Genomic DNA, 23,356 nt, shown 5'->3' with positions numbered 1-23,356 from the left:
TTTTGCTGTAACCCTAACTCTGGTAGCTCATAGTACATTGCCCACAGGAAGTCGTATTATGGGATCTTCTAGAAGGAAGTTCCGTCTTGAAGTAATCCAGACTCAATGAGATCAAAATCCCTCTATAGGGGCAGGGGATATAGCTCAGTAGTAGAGCATTTGCCTAACATGTGTCAGGCTCTGGGTGAGATTCCAAGCACCACCAAAACCAAACAGCCAAACAAACAAACCCAAGTCATCTAAAGATATTGATTCCTGGACCCTAAGAAACCCAGAAGCAGATTCCAACATTCAGGGAATGATTAGATAAACAATGCTTGCCCAAGGAACTGAAACATATTTCAAAGAAGAGCTTGAGGTCTCATTCACCTTCCCTGGATAGTTGCCTTCTGAGATGCCCACCTCATTTGCCTGGCTTCATAGCAAGAGAAACTGTCTTTAGATACAGCCCATCTACTGGAAAAGGGACATCAGTTTTTTTTAAGGTAAGCCAAAGGGTCTGGGTTCAGCTAGACAAGTTTCTGAATGTCTAGATGCCCAGAGTATTTCCAATTCAAAGTATCATTTCATAAAGAGGCTTATGTTTTAAAATGTCTGTCTGTAAAATATACTTTCATGACATTTTTTTAACTCTTCCTGTTTTCATTTGGTATGGATCTAATGAATTTGAATTTTTAAAGCCATTGAGGTAGAAGACATATATAACATTAATACCCAGGCATTAGATCGTTAATTTCTAGGATGCTGGTATTTTTTTAATGGGGCAAACTGTAGAAGGCATAAAGTCATAGAATTATAATCAGAATAAAAATCTAAACATCCATTGATTTTACTACTAGCAAATTGAAGACATCAAAAGGTGAAGTGATTTGTTCAGAGCCATATGGTGACAAAGGTAGGAACTGAAATCCACCAGCCTGATGACAACCCTAGGTCTCTTTTCACCTAGACAGACAGTGGCTTCCTCCAAAATATCAGCTGTCTACCATTTTGACCATCAAAAGTTAATGTTTTTTAATCACTTTAAATCCCCAGAACTAAATCCATTGATTGTACAATAGATTGGATGAAAGGCAAAGAAGGAATCAAAAAGCAGTAAAAAAAAAAATGAACGGGAAAAGAGTGCCATTTAATTATTTGCAATTTAAAGAATTATTCGGAACCTTAGGGGTTAAGAGACGAGTATGCTCCGTCTTGGAGTTTTGCCTTCCATGACTACACCAGGTATATTTAAACTGGAAAATGGGAAGAAGAGGAGTTGCTTCACTCAGAGTCAACAATATTGTACCAGCCAATCCTTACCATTTCTGCAGTTTCCTCGTGCACCTGCCTGGAGTCACAAGGGTGTTTCCTGTCCAACCTGAGCGTCTCCTTCAAGCCACCTCAGCCCCTCAAAATCTTTCCTTCTGGGCCTTTCCCAGAAATAAATTCCTGCAAGAAAGTATAAAAGACCAGCTCCTCAGAGCACAGCAACTCTCCTGGCTGCCACAGGAGGCCAAGGCACTGGCAGGTAAGACCTGTTCACATTAATCTTTCCTGATTTCTGCAAAGCTGCTGGTGAGATTTCCTAAAGACTTTTCAGAAAGCTTAGTGCAGAATTTAGATCTGTCTTCCTGGGGGTTTTGTGTGTGTGCGCCAGATTTGGCTATCGTCCCTGTTTGGTGTAAGAGAAAATGTGTCTAAATCTTCTACAGAGCAAGGAAGTTTTTCTGCTCCTGAAAACTAAGTCATAGAATCATAAACTCTCAGGGCTAGAAGGTACCGTATACCTCCTAGAACCCATCCTGCTTAGGAACTGAGGCTTAAGGTTGGTATGCAGGATCACCCAGAAAGTTGGGGGGATAGTAACAGAATGGTGGTCCATGTGGTGTTCTTGAGATAAGTGTAAAATAGTATGACCCTTCGCTATAGTGAAAATTCCGCAATGTTTTTAGGGGCTCCCTAAACCAGGGCTTGCAGACCTTCATCTCTTCTACAGCATCTCTTGCCTGCAATCTGCAGCAGATCTGAACATCTAATTATCCCTGAATAGTCCCTAGTGCCTTAAATGACCTTAAATGATCAGGTGCAGGACCTGTGGCAGTGCTAGTTGGGATTCACTTTTGGAGACTGGATGATTAAGCCATATTGTTTTTTATGCAATCAGATGCATGTAACCAGCACTTTCAGCAGAAGTAGAAGATTATTTCTGCTCTACAGGGCTTGATGAGAGCCATTGATCTATAGAAGGAAAACAAATTCAAACTCAAATTCAGTTTCTTCTACTATACTCTGACAACATGTTTCTGGCACCAGGTGTGTGTGAGTTTTCTCCACTGACCAAGCAGACAGTGCAGTAGTAGTGGACATCAGCTGTATACCCTTTGATCCCATTCATATCTGACACTGTATACCTGGAGATAGCATCAGATCTCACAGGTTGAAAGCTCAGCCCCAGGACCGCACCCCTAGCTGCTCCATGTGCCAACAACAAGCCTATAAATCAGTTCCAACAGCACCTTCTCCAGGTTTGATTAATTTGCTAAAATTGTTCACAAAACTCAGGGAAACAATCATTTATGTTTAACCAATTTATGATAAAATCAGTTCCCACAGCACCTTCTTCAGGTTTGATTAATTTGCTAAAGTTGTTCACAAAACTCAGGGAAACAATCATTTATGTTTAACCAATTTATGATAAAATATATTGGACAGGATACAGATGAACAGGTGCAATAGGGCAAGAAATAAGGAAAGAAACATGGAATTTCCATGCCCTCTCAGGGCAAACTACCTTCCAGAAACCTCCATAGGTTCAACTACTAGAAACTTTCTGAATTCTGTCCTTTTGGGTTTTTTTTAATGGATATTTATTAGATAAGCATATCAGAAGCCCAGACAACCATATAGATCTAATGCTGATAGGCTGAGTGGGTAAACCCAGCAAGCCTGTCCAGATTCTTCTTGACCTCTCTGGGCAGCATTCCACCCTCCCAAACATGGGGCAGGACCCCTTCTGACACGGGACTGTTATCTATCAGACAAAGCAGGTTGGAGAATTTTATTATCACAAGCTCTAAGACAAAAAAGGCAGGAGATCAGAGCTTCTGTGACTTGCCTTGGGGGAAAAAAAAGTTCTAGTATGTTCTTATATGTTCTAATAAGTTCTATATGGCCTAACCTAGGAAGGGCATTTTGAGCCAGGAAGTATGGATGAAAACCAAAAAGCATGCATCATATCACAGCTATCTCCTCTTCAGCCTCCTCTTGATTCTGGAGCTGCTCAAAGGATCAAATAGAGTGTTTTGCAGGGAAAGGGCAAGTTGGTATTTTTTGGCTTTCCTGTTGCTCATTTACCACCTTCAACAGAGTTATAACCCTTCATGAAAAAGAATCCCACCAGTTCCTTCCCTTCTCGGGCCTTCCTCCAGTCTTTTTGGTGAATGCTCAGTAGTGTGGGAGCCAAACTCTCAAAAGGCATGGTTCTCAGAGTGTGTTCTACAGACCAGCAGCTTCCCCTGGGAGCTTGCTGATGTGCATTTACCAAGATCCCCAGGTGATTCTGAGGTACACTAGGGTGTGATAAGCCTGCTAAGAGAACACACCACTGTCTCCCTTGGTAATGTCCAGATGGAAGACTTCTCTGCTCTGTCATTCATTCAGCACCAACCTGGCCCCTATTATGTACCCACACTATGCTTAGGCACTGGAAAAGGAAACACACATGATATTGCCCTAAGGAGCTATGGGCTGATAGGGGCACAGGCATGAAAACAGTAGTGTAAGAGAAAGTACCAGGAGGTGCGGAAACAAGTATGACCTTGTTTGGAGAATTTGGTAAACTTCACAGAGGCATTTGGTGTGGGTTTTAAAGAATGATCAGAGTTTATGAGGCATGGAGGACATTGCATAAGTCAAGTCATGGGATTGTGGACCAACTTGACGTTTGAGGGGCAGAGACTGGGGCACTAGAAAGGCTGCAGGCTTTGGCAAAAACCCAGGGACTTGAGAAAAGCTTTCTGCCTTGACCGTGAGGATAAGAATGTGATCCAAACATCACAGAAGCCTCTTGTTGGCCTTGTATACTCTGAAACCCTGTGGCCCCTGCCCTTTGCCCTGCTTGGTTTTGGCTGCTGACAGTGTCTTTCCATAATTTTTCCTGCATACCCATCTTTCAGTGGCATGATCCCAAATTGCCTGGTTCTGCTTTCTGTTCCACACCCTTCCTTCATACCAATCAGGAACATGGCCAAAACACAGAAAATTATTCAGCTTTGACCTCGAATTCCTCCCTCCCTAATTTTCCAGTGAGGAAAGCATGAAAAATGTCTCAAAGAAAAGGAGTGGAGAAACAAGTATCTCAATTTTGTTTCCTGCTCAGATTTCTCAAATTTCATCTTTCAACTGTGATTATTTTTTTTCTTCCTCAGTCTCTGATGAGGCCATTTTTCATAGTTTGATGTTTTAATCATAATTCGTGTCCTTTAGTCACTCAAAGAGTAATATAACAAATGCTCACGTGACCATCAGTCCTTGTTCAGTGATATGATGGTTGCCAGAGACTGGAGTGGGGACAGATGGGGAGTTGGTTTCAATGAGTAGAGTTTCAGTTTTGCAGAATGAAAAGGTTCTAGCCACGTGCAAGGATGCACACCTGTAATCCCAGCTACTCTGGAATGCTGAGGCAGGAGGATTGCAAGTTCAAGGTTAGCCAGGACAACTTAGCAAAACTGTCTCAAATTAAAATTGTAAAAGGCTGGGATGAAGCTCAGTGGTAGAACACTTACCTAGCAAGCATGAGGCATCGGGTTCAATCCAGTATCACAATAAGTAAGTAAATAAATAAATAAATATTCTAGAGCTCTGAACTGTCCTGAGTGGGTAAGATAGTAAATTTTATGCTGTGTGATTCTTTTTAAATAATTTAATGTCAGAAATATTTTTAAAATTTTTAATTGTAGATGGACACAATACCCTTTATTTTATTTATTTATTTTTATGTGGTGCTGAGGATGGAACCCAGTGTCTCACATGTGCTAGACAAGTGCTCTGCCACTGAGCCACAACCACAGCCCTGCTGTGTGGTGTGTGTGTTTTAATCATACCTTTTTTCTTCTGAAAGCCAACCAAACCTTTTACTTCCAAACCACCATCTTTGTTTGCCTAAAAGGGCAGATTTCTGTTGACTCAGCGAACCCTCAAGTGGTCCTCCCACCCACAAAGAAAGGGAAACAGGGAGAGAAGGTCATAGAGTCAGCTTTTCCAACTCAGGGCCATACACATCTAAAGACAAGAGCCCACTGAGGGGTTGGTTGGAGAATTCACCCTGAGGGGTGGGGGGAGTTCTTGGCCAGAGAGGTATTTTCTCCTATCTTGCCTTCTTTCTAAAGTTTGTTTACAAAAATATATATTCAACAAATAAAGATCACTCAGGGGTTGGGGAGACAAGGGCAGAGGGGAAGATTGAGGTATGTGAAGGAGGCCAAAATTACATGGTCCAGGGACATGGTTCTCCTTCTCTGGTCCGGGCTGGCCCACAGGCAGGCGCTTTGGGGAGTGTCTGGGAGGTGGGCTGGGCTGCTCTGAGGCAAAGCTTCAGAACTGCAGGGAGCTTTGCACAGATATGGAGGGGGTGGCCCATCTGAGGTTGTTCTCCTGGACAGTTTCTGGAGTCCAACCAGGGAACACCATGATGAAGAGAAAAGCCAGACTCTCTTGTGAAGGCTGAGGATCCTGTCAAGAGCCTGGTATATTGACACCATATCCCATCTGCACACCATGGCACCCTCCACCCCAGGGTGCAGCCGGAATCTCCTCAAAAGACCTTTTAGGTCAATTTCACTCAGCCCAATGAAGGCCCTCATTAGAAGACAAGGCTGCCCAGGGCTAGGGATACAGCTGGGGATGTAGCTCAGTGACAGAGTGCTTGCCTAGCTTATAGTCCTGGCTTCGATCCCCAGCACCGAAAAAAAAAAGAAAGAAAGAAAGAAAAAGAAAAAGTTTGTCAAATTTTTACTCTGGTGCTTTAGGTTCAGATTTAAATGTCATGATGAAGGGGTTAGTTCAGGAACTAGAATCTCTCCAAGAAGCCTGGGACACAGCTGTGGGCTCAGGGGACCCTTCCCATCAAATTGACTCTTTGCAGGAGGAGAAAGCCCTGTGGGGTTTCTGAAGAGGGGCATGGAGTGTTTGCCTCTTAGGCACACCTCTCTGGTGCTATACCAGAGGAAACTAACTGGAAGGAAAGAAAATGTCCTAGAGGGAAGGAGAGAGCTCTCTAGGAGGTTTGTAATAACATTTCTCATATAGGATCAAGCACAAAACAGGTATAGGATCTCAAATCACAGATGTCGGGGCAGAATCAGACATCCTGGATCACTCGGTCTCACCCTTTACTGGGCAGGTCAGGGGCCCAGAGATGTTTAAGTAACTGGGCAAGATCACAGATCAAATGTAGAACTACAACTCAGGGCCTTAAGTCTGAATCCCACCGTGGCCTCTTTCATCTCTCTCAGTACCTACAATGAGCCTGTGTCTACAATAGATGCTTAATGAGTTCGTGTGGTTCTCTCTTTCCTGTTCCCATGATAGGGTGTCTGGTGTTCCCCAGAGCTTTCTCTCCTTTCTGCAGTTCGGTCCCCACCACTAGAGCTCCAGAGAGACTCACTATATTCCTGAATCTCTTTTAGTGATGAGGGTTCTTCTCTGGCTCCCAGCCTTCCTGACTTTCCTGATCTTGCTCCAGGCTGCAGCATCTAACACAAGTGGTAAGTGCCACATTGTATTTGTTTCCTGGGGCTGCTGTAACACAGCAGCAAACATGGGTGACTGAGGACAACAGAAATTTATACTCTTACAATCCAGGAGGCTGGAAATTCAAAATCAAGGTGATGGCAAGGTCATGCTCCCTCTAAAGAGTCTAAAGGAGGATTCTAGCTTGCCTCTCGCAGCTTCCAGTGGCTCTAGGCATCCTTGATGTCCTCCAGTCACAGCTGCATGACTCCAGTCTCTGCCTCAGCCTTCTCATGGCCTGCTCTGTGTGTCCACTTCTTTACTCACAAAACCCACCAGTTGCTGGATTTAGGGTTCACCTTTTTTCCAGTTTGACCTCATTTTACATCTGCAAAGATTATTTGCAAACGTAAGATCACATTCTGAGGTTCCAAGTGGCCATGAGTTTTGGACGGATCTTCAATCCACCATATTCTCCTTGTTCAGAGAATGGAGACTACCCCTTACACTCAGACCCCAAAAGGAATGAAAACAAGGAATCCTGCCTCTACCTTCATGCCATTCCCTTCCCTACTTCAAAGTCTTGGTGATCAGTTAATTTTTGTTGTTGTTGTTGTTGTTGTTCTAAGAATTGAACCCAGGGGTATTTTACCACTGAGACACATCCCCAGCCCTTTTATTTTTTCTTTTGAGATAGGGTCTCGCTAAGTTGCTTAGGGCCTCACTAAATTGCTGAGGCTAGCTTTGAAATTGCAATACTCCTGCCTCCACCTTTCAAGTCCCTGGGATTACTGTGTGTGCTGAGAAACTGATGTGACTCCATTTTTGAAAATAAATAAATAACAGCAGCTTCTAGCTCAAGGCCTGTCCTAAGGAAGAGGGTGTGACCCTTGTTCTGGGAAAAACCCACAGAGTACTCCTAAGCACATACCCACCCTGCTGAGTTATTTGTCTGTAAATAACAAGAGAGCTCTGCCTGTTCCAGGTGTCCCTGACTCAGTAAGGCTAGGTGAGGACTCAGAGCAACCCCCCTAGCCACCTCCAATCAGCATGAGACAGGGAAAATACCTGGGATGCCAGATGACCCCCAAGTAGTTTATGGTGGTTGATAACATGTTGTGAAACCATGTAGTTTAGCACGTACACCCCTCGTGGCCTAAACCAATCAGTTCAAAGGAATCCCCGTCTTGTACTAACCAATCACCCCTACCCAACTTGTTCCCCCCAGTGAATGTGCTAATCAATGTTAAGAGTTGTTGTTTGACTTTCCCGTGGTATGGAATGATTTGCTGTGTGATGTTGTGATGCATAGAGTATCCCCCCAAACCTGTAAGATCTCACTGGATAAAGGACTGGGACTCACACCCTGGGACCGCTGTGTCAGAAACGGTTGTGAGTCCAGGCTCGAGCTTGCAATAAAGACTCTTGTGTGATTGCATTGGATTCGGCTCCCAGAGGTCTACTGGGGTCCCACAAATCTGGCATTACAGTGCCACCATGTCAGCTCAGTCAATTTTTTGACAGACTTATTTAATGGTCCATGGGACCATCACCCCAGGAGCCAGAAAAAAATCCGCCTAGCCTGGGAGCCCAAGACAACTTGGGTGGTTACACCAGATACTCAATAATCTCATCACTGGGTGTTCAAGAAGAATTTGGAAGAGTAATTTTGACATCTTGTTGAAGATTAGAGAGTACTCATCCCATTCTGTGCTTCCATCCTTTAAAGGGTCTTCTCAAAGTTTCTTAGTCTTGGTCTTCTGACTGCTCAGATTTGATTGGTGGAGATAATGACTGAGAAAGAGGGAGACAGAAGCGAGAGGTTCTCCAGTGAGTGGTATCTGATGCTCTGCTTCTTCCTTCCTCCCCACCCCCAAGCTCAGTTCAACAGCACTGCTTCCATCTCTGATGCTGTGAGTCAGGTCAAGGTCCAAGTCAACAAGGCCTTCCTGGATTCCCGAACCAGGTATGTGTATGAGATGCATATGTGTACTTCCCCTCAAGGATTCCTGGTAACAACCAGCGTATCTAGGTCAGCTCTGACAAGCCAGTGAGCCAAAGCAATTATAAAGCTTGTCCTTCCGCCTGCCCCTCACCCCCAAGTAGGTGTCTGTTGAGAGCCACAGCCTAAGGGGCCCCAGCAAACTTCCAGCTGCCAGCAAACTTCCAGCTGCCGGCTGATGATTGGCTCACAGCGGCCCCAGCAACATCTAGCTGATTGGCTCCTCTGCGGTGATGCTCATTGGGCTGTTTCCCTGCCCTTTCAGACCACAGAGCTGCTCATTGGGGGACTTTTTTGGCTCCGCCCACATGACCCAGCCAACCGGCCTCAAGAGCAGGAGGATTGTGGGAGGTGGAGAGAAGCTTGTGTGGGAGAGAGAGGCTTGTGGAAAGCAGGTGGTGGCAGTTGAGGCTCTGAGGGTTTTTCCTGAGAGGCTGTTTTGTTTGGCGTGTGTGGTTCTAAAAATAAAGTTAGTTTCTTTTGACAAGTGGCTCCTGATTGTGCCCAGCCAGACTGCAGCAGGTGTCAAGGAGGAACAATAGCTCCCATCTCCTAAAATCCTCAGCCTCTAAGGTATCTTGAAGGGACATCTCATCTAGTCCTATAGAGACTTCCTTCTGTGTGGCCTAAGTGCTACCCTCTGGGACTGCTCTTGGGTCATGTGTGCTCATCTCAGAAAGACTCCAAGTAGAAGGTCTTTTTGTTGCTTTGTTTTATTTGCAGTACTGAAGATAGAATCCAGGAGCAGTCTACCTCTGAGCTACATCCCCAATGCTTTTCATTTTACTTTGAGACAGGGTCTTGCTAAATTGCCCAGGTGGGCCTCTAACTTGCAGTCCTCCTGCCTCAGCCTCCTGAGTAGCTGGGATTATAAGCACGTGCCACCATGCCTGGCTAGAGCCACTGGGCCTAGCCAGAAGATCTTCATTCATTTAATGAATATGGACTAATTTGGGTCAGGTTCCCCAGGAGCAGAACCAAGGCCTGGATTTGCTTGTAGGTAATTCTGAAGGGGAGGTCTCTCAGGGAGGCTGCAATGAAAAGAGAAGGGAAGAGAAATAAAAGGAAGAAGTTAAGTGAGGATGTGGGTTCAGGTCTGACTTCAGCCTGACCCACAGGGAAACCTGGAGTATAAGGTGTACCCCAAAGCCTGTCCCAGCTTGGAGAATAGGAGCAAGGCTTTTGCCTACTCACATCATGCAGGTGTGGCTGCAGGCTAGGGGCTACAGGGAGGTACTAGAACATACTCGTGTTACTCCTGGGGACCTCCAGCCAGGGAGCTCCAGTGGCTCAGAAAAAAGTGCCCAACGAGGTCACAGGGTCAGCTATTAGTGGCTGCACTGACAATAACTAGGGAAAGAACACACTCAAGAGAGCCTGGGATCCCCCAGGGCACCAGCACAATCAGCCACCCTCCACCCATGAAGGAACTGAGACTCATGACATATACAAGGCAGACTGGGTTCCTGCACTCAGGACACCCACATTCCATTGAGAGCTAACAAGAGAAAAAGAGGGACCATGCACCCAGCAGAAATACCCTTATTCTTTCCTCTTAATCTGTCCCTAATACTATATCTAGGGCTTCTCTCCTCCTTGCCCTTGAATGAACTCTGAAGCAGTCCCATAACTCTTTGGGTGACTTTTTGATGAGGAAATGTTTTCTAGTCACTTCTGGTCCCAGAACAGTACCATTTCAGGAATTAAAAGGTCAGCATGAGACAAAGCCCCAGGCTGCTCACTTCCCTCAGCCCACAATCCCTTGGGGAGGGAGCTCAGTGACCTTCTCCCTCTTTCCTGGACTTACCCTCTTCCTCCTCCTTGGCGGCTGAGCTGGGAGAAGGGAGGGCAAGTTCACAATCTAAAAATCAATGTGAAGATTCCTTAGAAAACTTGGAATGGAACCACCATTTGACCCAGCTATCCCATTCCTCGGTCTATACCCAAAAGATTTAAAATCAGTATACTATAGTAATAGCCACAACAGTGTTTACAGCAGCTCAATTCACAATAGCTAAACTGTGGAACCAACCTAGGTGCCCTTCAATAGATGAATGGATAAAGAAACTGTGGCATAAATATACAATGGAATATTACTCAGTATTTAAAAAGAATAAAATTATGGCATTTGCAGATAAATGGATGGAGTTGGAGAATATCATGCTAAGCAAAGTAATCCAATCCCAAAAAACAAAGGCCGAATGTTCTCTATGATAAGTGGATGCTGACCCATAATGGGAGAGGGGCATATAGAAAAAATGGAGGAACTTTGATTGGGCAAAGGGGAGGGAGGGTTGGGGCTGGGGCATGGGGGCAGGAAAGATGGTGGAATGAGATGGACATCATTACCCAAGGTACATGTATGACTGCGCATATGGAGCAATGCTACATTGTGTACAACCAGAAAAATGAAAAGTTGTGCTGCAGCTGTTTACAATGAATCAAAATGCATTCTGCTGTCATATACACCTAATTAAAAACAAGGGGTTCCTCAAGTTATGTCATAGGTCCTAGGTAGTTTTCAGGCCAGCCTAGTGCTACCCTCTGGGACTGCTCTCATCCATTTCCCCACCTTCCCTCAGAGCTTGACACATACCTAAAGACCACAGTAGCTTCCTCCTCTCTGAAGAGGTTTTCCAGAGGTGTTAGAAGAAAAATAAAGAAAAGATCCTAAGAGCACAGAATATTTGTCTCCTATGTGCTGCCCACACCCGGGGGGCTCCTCCCTGTGCACACACCATCTCCATGCTCCTCCAATGGGCCACCAACTTCCTTCTACATGATCCCCTGTTGCTCTCCATTGTAGGCTGAAGTCCTCCCTGAGCTCTGAGACTCCCACCACCCGACATCTCTCACAGTACCTCAAGCAAGCCAAAGGCCGAACCCGAGTAGCTATTCGCAGTGGGCAGGTGTGGGAGGAGTCCTTAAAGAGACTGAGACAGGAGTCGTCCTTGACCAACGTCACAGGTACAAAAAACTCTCTAGCCCTCTGGGGTCAGGAGGAATCATCTCCCCACAGAAAATAGCAGAGGCTGCCAAGAGTTGCACTTCCTGCTAGAAGCTGGCATTCCTTTCCCCCTGAGAGCTATAGGCCAGACTGGCAGAGTGAGGAGGTGCTTAGAGGACAGCTAGACCACTGCTGTTTTTGCAGATGAATGAACTCAGACCTACCAAGGTCACATTGCCAGCTCCTAATGAGGGGGTGTGGGCAATCTTTGTATAATACCATCTGTGAGGCCTCTACTTAGAGGAAGTGCTAAGGTCAATAAACACAGGCTCCCTGTTCCAAACCCCGGTGTCACCACTTCTGTCAGTGGAGGCAACATTTAAGCCTCCTGTGTCAGGTGGATTTACTGGTATTATCTAGCAAGTGATGGGATCTCTATCTTGTTCTGGGTAACAGGGAGCTGACACCCTGTTTCCTGCCTCAGAATGGAGAAAGAACCCTGTCCCTTTGGTGTCCCTTCTGTTTTAGGCTCCAGCCTGAACTTGACTTTGCTCTCTTGGGAGGTGGGCTGTGAAGCCCCTGCTCCTGTAGAGAAATGCGACATGGACAGTCCTTACCGCACCATCACGGGAGACTGTAACAACAGGTGACTGGGCGGGGGTGGGTGTGGGGGACAGAGCCTTCCAACCACCACGCCCAGCCCACCTGCCCAGCCCCGCCAAGCCAGGCAGAACTCCCACTGCCTTGTCCTTCTGGATCCTTCTAAAGATTGCATGTCTCCAGTGAGCCACGGTATCCCTCGGGAAGTGTCCCCTTTCACCAGGTCATAGGAGGACCGCACCTTGGGGGTGGGGATTCAGGGCCCCCCATTTAAGAGGCATCTCCTCCGCGTCCCCTTTTTGGGTCAGAGCTCCCGGCTTCGTCCCCATCGGGGTCGTGCGTCCTGGAACCCCAGGCCTCAGGGACTCAGTGCTACAGAACCGAAGGCCAGGGCTGAGACCGTTTTGCTGGGTTCCAGGAGGAAGCCAGCGCTGGGCGCCGCCAACAGGGCCCTGGCTCGCTGGCTGCCCGCCGAGTACCAGGACGGGCTTTCCCTGCCCTACGGGTGGACGCCGGGGAGGACGCGGAACGGCTTCCCGCTCCCGCTGGTGAGCGCCGACGGGCAGGGTGGGGCGCGCCCTCGAGGATGCGGGTGAAGGATGGGAGTCGGAGGGGGACCGATGCACCCCCTCAAACACGCAAGGGAAACGAAAAGAAATAGGTGGGAGGCTAGAGGGATGCGCGGCGGAGTCACCAGTAGAGATGATTTGGGTTGTTCTCCAAAATGTCACTAGAGGGCAGCAGAGCCTGGGGTCCAGCCACGTGATGGTCACGTCCCAGCTGCCACAGGCCAGATACCCTGGGGTCTCCAGGCAGATGGCTTCCCTGCCCCATCCTGCTCCTGCCTACCCTGCCCCAGCCCCTGGGGTGCATCAGCTGTCATTTGCCTGGGGGGTCCTATCTCTTGGCCTCAACTGAGTTGGCAGCACCTCCCCAGAGCCCCCTTCCTACGCCCAGACACCTGGCCCCTCTGTGGCACTTACTTCAGAGGCAGCCTGCTTTTGTTTCCCCTCTCAGTAGTGGAGAAAGCACTGACCTTGTGCATGGTCAAGGGATACAGACCTGGATTCAGCACCATGCCTGCCAGGACCTGAGAGCATTGACTTCACCTCTCTAGGATTCACTCTCCTTATTTACAAAGTGGACTAATGCTACCCACCTCACAAGCTCACTGTGCTCAATAAATTGACTCTGAATCCTCAAAGCACTTTTTCCTTCAATCTGCCCTCCCTTTCTCTCTGCATCTGTAGGCCCGGGAGGTATCCAATCAGATTGCTGGTTATCTGAACGAGGATGGTGTTCTGGACCAAAACAGGTCCCTGCTCTTCATGCAGTGGGGTCAAGTTGTGGACCACGATCTGGACTTTGCCCCTGATACAGAGATGGGGAGTAGCGAGTACTCCAAAACCCAGTGTGATGAGTACTGTATCCAGGGAGACAACTGCTTCCCCATCATGGTGAGCCCCAGCAGGTGAACGTCCTTGACAAGCCCCGTACTGACCCCATGTAACAGACATTCCCAGCCTAACGGCCAGGGTCTCATGATGGATCTTGGATGCTGATTTAATAGCTTTCCAAGCCTCCCTCATGCATTCATTTATTCAGTAATTAGACATTAACCGTCTACCCTGTGCCAGACAATGCACCAAGCACTGGGATTTGAAGGTGAATAAGACACTGTTCCTGCTCTCAAGGACAAAGGCCCAGTGTGGGAAATGGGCAAGTAAACTACTAATTGCAAAATTGGGAAGCTGGGTGGGGGGTTATATCCCCTACCCAACAGCATCAGTATCACCTGAGGGTTTATTAGAAATGCAAAATCTCAAGGCTCCTCCAAACACTGGAAAATAGATTCTACATTTTCCCAACATCCCAGGAGGTTCATCCTGTATTTAAAGTTAGTGGAATCCTGAAGGATGATTTTATCTCCCAGAAAGAACTGAAACTTGATGTATGAGTCAGTGAGCAGCAAGGATTGGTGACAATGTCCAGCAGACAGGGAGACGAGCTTGTAATGGTGTCCTTTCTTCTTATTTGTGGGCTTTGCAGTTAGAGTGTTATTTATTCACTCAGACAACAAATCAAGGCTCCATGCTGTGGTATAAAGGACAGGAGCTGTGGAATGAGGTCAATCTGGATCTGAATTTCACATCTTTCCCTTCCAGTTTGTAAGTGCCTAGGCAAGTTACTTAACCTTTCTGAGTCTCACTTTTCTTATGCATAAAAAGGGTCTGAATGGTCTACTTTATGAGAACTGAAGTGAGATAAAGTATGCCTAATGCCTGGCATCTGGTAGGTCCAGAATAAACAAAGGGTTACTTTTGTTGGTAGTAATTGTTAACAAAACCCTTTCCCATCTCATGTGCTGCTTCCCTGTCTAGGGATTCCAGGACATCCTTCCCACCAGAAATTCAGAGCCCTTGCTGTGAAATAATGAATTATTGCTCTCAGCTCTTTACACAACAGGATGTAATGAACTTCATGACATGTTGGGCCAGGGATGTGAAAAGTCCCTGAGGAGACATCTGGGGTCAGTGTCTGGCACCAGGGTTCCAGGAGGGTACCATCACATCTTTGCATCCAGTCTGACCCTAGGGAGAGGTTGTCAGTCTAGTGTGCTGTTCCTGCTTAGTCACCCACTCCCAATGTCTCTGCAGTTCCCACCCAATGACCCCAAGTTGGAGACTCAAGGGAAGTGCATGCCTTTCTTCCGAGACGGGTTCATCTGCCCCACTCCGCCCTACCAGTCACTAGCCCGAGAGCAAATCAATGCTCTAACCTCCTTCCTGGATGCCAGCTTCGTGTATGGCTCTGAGCCAAGCCTGGCCAGTAATCTGCGCAACCTCAGTAGCCCCGTGGGCCTCATGGCTGTCGACGAGGAGTTCTCAGACCACGGGCTACCCTACCTGCCCTTTGTCACCAAGAAGCCTAGCCCCTGCGAGTTAATCAACAAGACAGCCGGCGTGCCCTGCTTCCTGGCAGGTGAGTCTAGGCTGGGAAGAGAATGATGGGCCTGTGGACAAGGGATTATCCAGGGAAGCTTTACCACTGCTCCCTTCTCAACATCCTTTTGGGAAAATGCACAAGAAGGCACCAATGTCTGTGGCACTGATCCAGGACTGGCAGAGGGGCCCAGATGGAAAAAAAAAATCTAGGAACATGTGTTCACTGTATAACAAGTACGAAAGTCCAGAAAAGCATAAACAAAATCCATATAATTCCACCACCTACCAACAATCATTAATATTTTAATGCCAATCATTCCAGTTTTTTCTCTCACATAGTTCTGCATCGTTCTATGTGTCACACTATAAATTATGCTCTAGGGGCTGGGGATGTGGCTCAAGCGGTAGCGCGCTCGCCTGGCATGCATGCGGCCCGGGGTTCGATCCTCAGCACCACATACAAACAAAGATGTTGTGTCTGCCGAAAACTAAAAAAATAAATATTAAAAAATTCTCTCTCTCTCTCTCTCTCTTTAAAAAAAACAATTTAAAAAAAATTTTAAAAAAATAAATAAATTATGCTCTATAATCTGATGTCTTCACCTAACATATCCCACATCATTATCTGTTCTTCTACAACATGATTTTTAATGGCTGCCTGATATTCTGTGGTATATCTTAACCAAAAAAAAATTTTTTTTTTTGGATCCTCTTTGGAGGCGATTCTAGTTTCTCTTTGTTTTCTTAGTGTTTAGGCAGTGAACAGTCTTGTTGATGAATCTTTGGTCTCATCTTTAATACATTTATTAAGGCATTTTCCTCAACGAGAAAGTTCTAGATTAAGAAGAACCTTAGCCCAAACCTACCACTCCATACAATCTGTGCACAACCAGAGCCCTCCTGATTCTGTTCTTTCCAGGGGTTCATGCTCTCCTGGTCCTCTGTGTCTCTGGCTTCTGGAAACATACCCTCCAGAATTTACTCTCCCAGGACAAACCTCTGGCCACCCTAACAAAGCAGAAGGCCAGCCCGTAGGCCAAGGACTTTTGGTAGATCTTTTTAATTGTGTGCCCACATGCACCCGACACCAATCCAGACATGGAACCAAGTGCTTTCCTGTTTTTCATAAAAATAGCCACTAATGCCAAGCATTAGCAAATTTAAGAGGCCTTTCTTTTTTTAATATTTATTTTCTGGTATATATGGACACAACACAATGCCTTTATTTTTACGTGGTGCTGAGGATCGAACCTGGGTCCCACCCGTGTAGGCGAGCGCTCTACTGATGAGCCACAATCCCAGCCCCTTAACAGGCCTTTCTTAAGCCTAAAGAACACAGGGAGAAATCCCCTGGTGAGACACCTGATCTTCACCATTTTGACTGTCTCCCCCTCCTTGCTTCTCTCCTTCTCCCCAACAGGCCCCATCTCCAGATTCTTCTCCTTCTATTACCCAGAGGAATTCAGCCTTACCCAGGCTCCTGCCCTCAAACCTGCTTTCATAAAATTTTCAAAGATACTCTGCAAAGTAAAAAGCCCCTAGCTTTGTTTATTTGAACTGCCCTTCTTGGAAAGTTGGGTAATAATTTATTAAAAAATTTCCCACCTAAATTATGAGACTGAGGCTCAGAAATGTCAAGTAATCTGCCCAAGATCACCCAGCTAAAGAATATGTGTATAGAATTCAGATGCAAAGCTATGATTCCACCCTCTCCTATCCCTCTCCACCTGGCTTCCCTTGGATGGAGGGCCCCCAGGAGAGCACCTTGGGGCACTATCATATCTTCGTGCTGGTCACCGAGTTCTGCTCAGGGAGAACCTATCTTCCTGCCTTCTGGGCTTTCAGGAGATGCCCGAGCCTCAGAGCAGATCCTGCTGGCCACTTCCCATACCCTGTTTCTTCGAGAGCACAACCGGCTGGCCAGGGAACTGAAGACACTCAACCCTCAATGGGATGGAGAGAAGCTGTACCAGGAAGCCCGAAAAATCCTGGGAGCCTTCATGCAGGTACAGAGGTGCAGGAACCCACTGCCAGGCACCCGGTTCCTGCTCCAGGCTCTGTCCTCTGCTCACTGTGGTACCCCAAGCCACCTCTGCTGTTCTCCACACCTCCCTGCCCCTTCCTCTCCACTACTGCTTCTCTTCCATTGTCTTGCTCTTTAAAATCCTCCCCCTTTTGTTTCTTCAGCTTCTCTGTCCCAAAATGAATCCCTGGGTTCAGAGTGTCAGAGAGTTGTTCATACCTTGGTGCCTCAGCATGCCTGCCCTGGTGCCAGCATTGGGACTGTAGGCGCCATTCCTCTTGGGACTGCTATAGAGCAGTGACTTGGACTCTTTTGATTTGATTCTCTTCCTTTTTAATTGTCTACACCTAACCCACGTGTCATGGGCACACTCAGCTGGTATTGCAGATTTGATCATCTAACTAGAAAGACTTGGAATGATGGGTTGATATTTACCCTATATAAACTTTTTAAACATTTTACTTTCAAATAATTATAGCTTCTTGAGAAGTTGCAAAGCAAGCCAACAAACCAACAAAAATGTACAGAGAGGTCCATGTGCCCTTAACCCAGCCTCTCCCAGTGCTGACATCTTACATAGCCATGGTACAGTAGCAAAACCAGGAAGTTAACATTGTTCAGGTTTTACTAGTCATAAATGGAATCGTGTGTGTGTGTGTGTGTGTGTGTGTGTGTGTGTGTGAAGCTCCATGCAATTTTAGCACAGGTATAGCTTTATGTGACTACTGCCACAATAAAGATACTGCACCATCTCATGCTACTCCTTTAGAACTATCTCCGCCCTCACCCCTACGTCCCTAACCCCAGCAAAATTCTAATCTATCCTCCATCTCAATAATTATGCTATTTCACAAATTTTATATAAATGGAATGATGCAGTATATATCCTTTTGAGATAGGCTTTTTTATTTAGCATAATTTCTGTGAAGTTCATTCTAATGGTTGTGCATATCAATAGCTCTTCCTTCTGCATGGTGTGTATTACCACCATTTTTTTAATATTTATTTTTTAGGTTTAATTGGACACAATATCTTTATTTTACATTTTTGTGGTGCTGAGGATCAAACCCAGTGCCTCATGCCTGCTAGGCAAGCGCTATACCACTGAGCCACAACCCCAGCCCCACCACCATTTTTTTTTTAACCATTCAGCTATTGAAGGATATCTAGATAGCTTCCAGTTTAAGGTTACTATGAATGAAGCTGCTATGAACATTCATGTATAAGTTTCTGTGTGAAACTAAGTTTTTTTTTTTTTTTTTGAGGGAATATATGCCTGAGATTACCATTACTGGGTCATATGGTAAGTCCATTTTTGCCTTTAAAAGGAACTGCCAAACTATTTTCCAGACTGGCTGTACCATTTTACATTCCCACCAGCAATGTATGCATGATCCAGTTTCTCTGCATCCTGCTCAACATTTGATATCCTTATTATCTTTTATTCTACCCTTACTGATAGGTCTGTAGTGATATCTCATTGTGGTTTTAATTTGCATTTCCTTATTGGCTAGTGGTGTTAAACATATTTTCATGTGCTTGTTTGCCATTTGTATAGCCTCTTCAATGTTCTGTTCATGTATTCTTGGGCTGTTGTCTTTTAATGTTGAGTTTTGAGAGTTTTCTCTATATATTCTAGACACGAGTCCTTTGTCAGACATATGACTTGCAAGTATTTTTTCTTCCACCTGCGCGGTAATTTGTTTGGTTTGGTTTTGGTTTTATTGAGAGGGGTTTCATCCTCTTAACAGGTCTTTTGCAGACCAAGAACTTTTAATTTTAAATTGAATGAGGCTCATTTTTGTCAGTTTTTCTTCTTATGGATTGTGCTTATGGTAGCAAATGTCAGAATGCTTTCCTTTTACTTGACCCACTTTTTAAGTTTAATTCTTCTTAAGTATTTTCTCTATATATATTTAGCACCACCCCATATAGAGCTTCAGTCATAAAATATTATTAAAGAAACCTATAGGATAGAAAATAATTGATTATGTTTACTTTTTTTTTTTGCCATTGTGTATTGTGTGATTGTGAAGTCTAAACTCAGGGCCTTGTGCATGCTAGACAAGTGCTCTACCACTGAGCTACATCCCCAGCCCTTGTTATTTTTTATTTGAGATGGGGTCTCACTAGGTTGCTTATATCCTGGCTAAGATGCTGAGGCTGGCTTCGAACCTGTGATCCTCCTGCCTCAGGCTCCCAAGCCACTTGGATTACAGACATGCACCACCACACCCAGCTTTGTAGCCATTCTTTAAGGGTAAATGGACTAGCAGTAAATTCTCTTAGCTTTCCTCTATTTGAGAATGTCTTTATTTTCCTCTTGTTCCAGAGGAACAGTTTCACCAGATGTTAGATTTGGGGTTGACAATTCTTTTCTTTCAGCACTTAAAAAATGTTCCACTTCATTCTGACCTCTGTGGTTTCAGATGAGAATTTTGCTATTATATGAATTGATATTTCTTTTTAGGTAATGTGTCGCTTCTCTTTGACAGTTTTTAAAACTTTTTCTGTGTGTTTAGTTTTCATAAATCTAATTGTCGTGTGTCTTGGAGTGAACTTCTTTTTGGTTTATCTTGTTTTGGGTTCATTCCTCTTCTTGTATGTGTAAATGTATGTCCTTCACCAATTTGGAGAAAATTTCAGGCATTTTTTTTTCTTAAATCCTTTTTCAGTTTCACTCCCTTTCTCCTCTGCTTCTGGGACTCCACTGATATGAAGGTTAGATAGTTTGTTATTGTCCTACAGAACCAGTGACTCTGTCTTGCTGGAGGTTTATTTATTTTTTTCCTTTTTTTAATCAGTGTATTTTCTCTCTGATGTGCAGATTGAGTAAATTCTACTAATCTGTCTTCATTTCTATTCTTGGTTATGTCCACTCTACTATTATTGAGTCTATTCAAGTATTTTGGATTTTTTTTTTCAGGTAGTATGTTTTCAGTCCCATCATTTCATTCTATTTCATCTTCTGCTTTTTGCTGAGATATTCTGTCCTTCGTTTCTTTTCTTGAGGAGAATCGATAATTAGTTATTGAGACATTTTTAAAGTGGCTGCTTTAAAAATCTTTATCAGATAATTCCAACATTCATGTCGCTAGAGGCATCAGTTGATTGTCTTTGCTCACCAGTGTGGTTTTCCTGGTTCTTGGTGTTATGAATGACTTTCAGTTGTATCTTAAGGCATTTTGGCTTTTCTATTAGGAGACGCTTGATCCTGTTTAAAATCTGTTTTAGGGGCTGGAGTTGTGGCTCAGCAGTAGAGTGCTTGCTTAGCACATGTGAGGCCCTGGGTTCGATCCTCAGCACCACATAAAAATAAATAATATAAAGGTATTGTGTCCACCTACAATTTAAAAAATATATATATTTTTTAAAAAATCTGTTTTAGCATGCAGGTACCTTGTTTAGGTTTAGCACGTAGGTTCTGATCTACTTTCGTTTTAGTTCCAGTGACAGCTTAGTTTCTTGAGCCCTTCCTATGCTGATCTGGTCTGCTTCATTCTTCTGGTGCTTCTGAGCTCCCCACTTAGCCCCAGCTGGTCCTGTCTACAGTGCAAGAAGGTTCTTTCCTGGCTGTCAGCCGTTGCTAAGCAACCTTCTGGGGAAGCAGAAGCCACATACTTGGGTATCCCTGGTGAAAATCAAAGGTAAAGAGCAAAGGGACACAGTGTTCACTGCTGCCACGGCTGCAGGCTGATCAGACCACCCGCCAGCCTGGATTGTGGATGGAAGGCTGGGATGGCAGGGCTTCCCCAGGACTCAAGGTGTGAAGCGGGGAATGCGGCTTTCCTCTGAGTCTGTACTGGCTCTCCCCCATCCTAGTGCTTTAGAAGGAGACAGGAGGCTTTTCTTGGCTTCTCTCTACCTGTTCCTGTTCTCCAACAGCCTCTTCTGCTCCCAGTCTGTGGGTATGACATTCCTCAAGTCCTGAGGTTCCCAACCAGTCCATCTTCTTTTTTGTCAGCTTTTAGAGCCCTCTTACTATTGCCTGATGAATAATTTCCAGGGTTTTTAATTATATTCAGTGGAGCAGAGTAAGGTAAAATGAGTCTATTCCACTCTAAAACCAGACGTCTCATGCACCTATTTTTTTGTTATCAAAGAGATCTATTCTCATATTTAAAAAAAAAAAAAAAAGAAACAGGACCCAAAATCATGCTGCTGGAGATGTTTGTAGGAAATCATCCAAGAGAATAAAAAAAAAATGTCTGCCTAAAGATTGCATGAGTTAAATATTGTATTAGTTTGCTAGGGTTGCCACTAGAGTGTCAATATTTTAGGATGGCTTATACAACAGAATTTTCTCACAGTTCTGGAGGCCAAGTTCAAGATCAAGGTGTTGGCAAGTCTGGTTTCTCCTCAGATCTTTCTCCTTAGCTTATAGTCATCTTTCCCCCATGTCCTCTCTTGGTCTTTTCTCTGTTCATTCTCATTCCTGTTCTGCCTCTCTGTCTCCCTCTCTCCCTCTTTATAGGGATACCAGCCCTACTGGATTAGGGTGCCATCCTTATGACCTAAGTTTCCTCCTTAAAGACTCCACCTTCAAATATGCACACATTGGAAGCTTTGACATATGGATGAGCAGGGGACACAAGTTCATCCATAACAAGGCTTTTGGGCCTACAAGAAAACAACTCAGTCTAGTTCAGATGTTCAGTTAGGTTCAACCCCATCCAAGTGTCAAATGGAAGATGAGAAAGGTTTCTCCTGGGACCCCCATAGTCAGTAGAGTGGTTAAAGCCTCATCCAGGGTTGAATCAGACGATGGAAATCATCTGGAAGTAGGACAACTACTCTTGCTAGCTCCCTCCTCCCTGCTCCTCTCTCTACTTCTCCACTCTCAATGCAGATGGGTTTTCTCTGCTTTCCAGCAGATGGTAAAAAAAATAACCACCCATGTGATCTCATCTGTCCTCTCAAATTAAGCACCATCTGAAATAGCTATATCCAGAACCTAAATTCTTGAGACAGAATCATACCAGCTTGTTCTGGAGCCACAGATGGGCCAGTCACTGTGGCCAGAGGCAGGGCTCTGTCTCCTGCATCCTCTACAGCCTGGGGAGCAGAGTGCCTGCTGGATGGATGATATCCCCACAGGCTAAGCCATGGACAGACTGGAAGCCAACCTGAGGGTAAATCTCAATGAATGCATTAGAATATTGCACACATTTAAAATAATTGTGAAAGCTAGGTCGAAATGTGGAAAATGTTAATTGACAAAGAGGAAATGCTCTCTAGGAATAAAACTGTGTCAAAATATGCATCATATAAACAAAGAAAGAAAGGATAAATATTGAGTTTTTTTTTTTTGTAGTAATTCATTGTATTTGAGTAAAACCAAACCAGGAATCAGCCTCTCTATGGTGCAGCACTTCTTTCAAAACTGGGGATGGAATGAAGTTCCCTTGGTGGTCCCTGACTCATTTCTGTGGTTCATCATCCCTCTTACGCTGGCCTGTGAGGAAAAGTTTAATAATATGACATTGTTACATTTAAATGACATATAGGCACTGCCACTTTCGCACCAAGGTCATAAACTTAGAGCAAAGACGCATAGAGAGTATATATCAAATGCCAAATTCAAATGACTGATTTGCCTATATGGAAACAAATCATGTGAGATCACAGAAAGAATGTCATGTTTGATTAACAATGTCTGCCACGGTCATAGGAATTGAAACAAGGTACAAAGGCTGTTTGCCACCCTTGACTGCTCATGCCCCTTGGTGGCAGCTCCTCTTCAGCCTCCCTCTGTAGAGACTTAAGCCTTCTCACATTCTTTCTTCCTAATTTGCCTCTCCCTCTAGATTATCACCTTTAGGGACTACCTACCCATCGTGTTAGGTGCTGAGATGCAGAAGTGGATCCCCCCATACCAAGGCTACAATGAATCTGTAGATCCCCGAATTTCCAACGTCTTTACATTTGCGTTCCGCTTTGGTCATTTGGAGATCCCCCCTACTGTGTCCCGCCTGGATGAGAATTATCAGCCATGGGGTCCAGAACCGGAACTCCCCCTGCACACGCTCTTCTTCAACACCTGGAGGATGGTCAAAGATGGTATGTCCAATCAGGAAAGTGCCCTCCCTCTCCTGACTCCCCCTCGTTGCAGCTTGCTGTTAGGGACA

General features: G+C 45.1%; 1 protein-coding gene and 1 long non-coding RNA gene across 2 annotated transcripts in view; one reads left to right on the top strand and one right to left on the bottom strand.

The window, feature by feature from the left end:
* The first annotated feature begins 1,321 nt into the window (after positions 1 to 1,321).
* Lpo (lactoperoxidase) overlaps positions 1,322 to 23,356 on the top strand; it is a 24,817-nt gene continuing 2,782 nt past the window's right edge. Inside the window, exons 1-10 of the mRNA XM_015495424.2 lie at positions 1,322 to 1,510; positions 6,669 to 6,746; positions 8,590 to 8,677; positions 11,520 to 11,680; positions 12,189 to 12,306; positions 12,679 to 12,808; positions 13,511 to 13,717; positions 14,918 to 15,242; positions 17,051 to 17,211; positions 23,036 to 23,288. Coding sequence (XP_015350910.2) covers positions 6,671 to 6,746; positions 8,590 to 8,677; positions 11,520 to 11,680; positions 12,189 to 12,306; positions 12,679 to 12,808; positions 13,511 to 13,717; positions 14,918 to 15,242; positions 17,051 to 17,211; positions 23,036 to 23,288 — 1,519 coding nt within the window. The 5' untranslated portion in view covers positions 1,322 to 1,510; positions 6,669 to 6,670. The remainder of the gene's footprint in view (positions 1,511 to 6,668; positions 6,747 to 8,589; positions 8,678 to 11,519; positions 11,681 to 12,188; positions 12,307 to 12,678; positions 12,809 to 13,510; positions 13,718 to 14,917; positions 15,243 to 17,050; positions 17,212 to 23,035; positions 23,289 to 23,356) is intronic.
* On the bottom strand, positions 9,345 to 11,565 carry LOC125612061. The gene is made up of 4 exons (XR_007342320.1): positions 11,452 to 11,565; positions 11,310 to 11,336; positions 10,521 to 10,574; positions 9,345 to 9,744 (listed from the first exon to the last, which is right to left on the bottom strand). It is a non-coding gene; the product is annotated as an uncharacterized LOC125612061 (long non-coding RNA).

The sequence above is a fragment of the Marmota marmota genome, unplaced genomic scaffold, assembly GCF_001458135.2.
Source record: "Marmota marmota marmota unplaced genomic scaffold, marMar, whole genome shotgun sequence".
Taxonomy (NCBI): domain Eukaryota; kingdom Metazoa; phylum Chordata; class Mammalia; order Rodentia; family Sciuridae; genus Marmota; species Marmota marmota.
The sequence above is the reverse complement of the archived record's forward strand: the minus strand, read 5'-3'. Positions and strand labels throughout refer to the sequence as shown.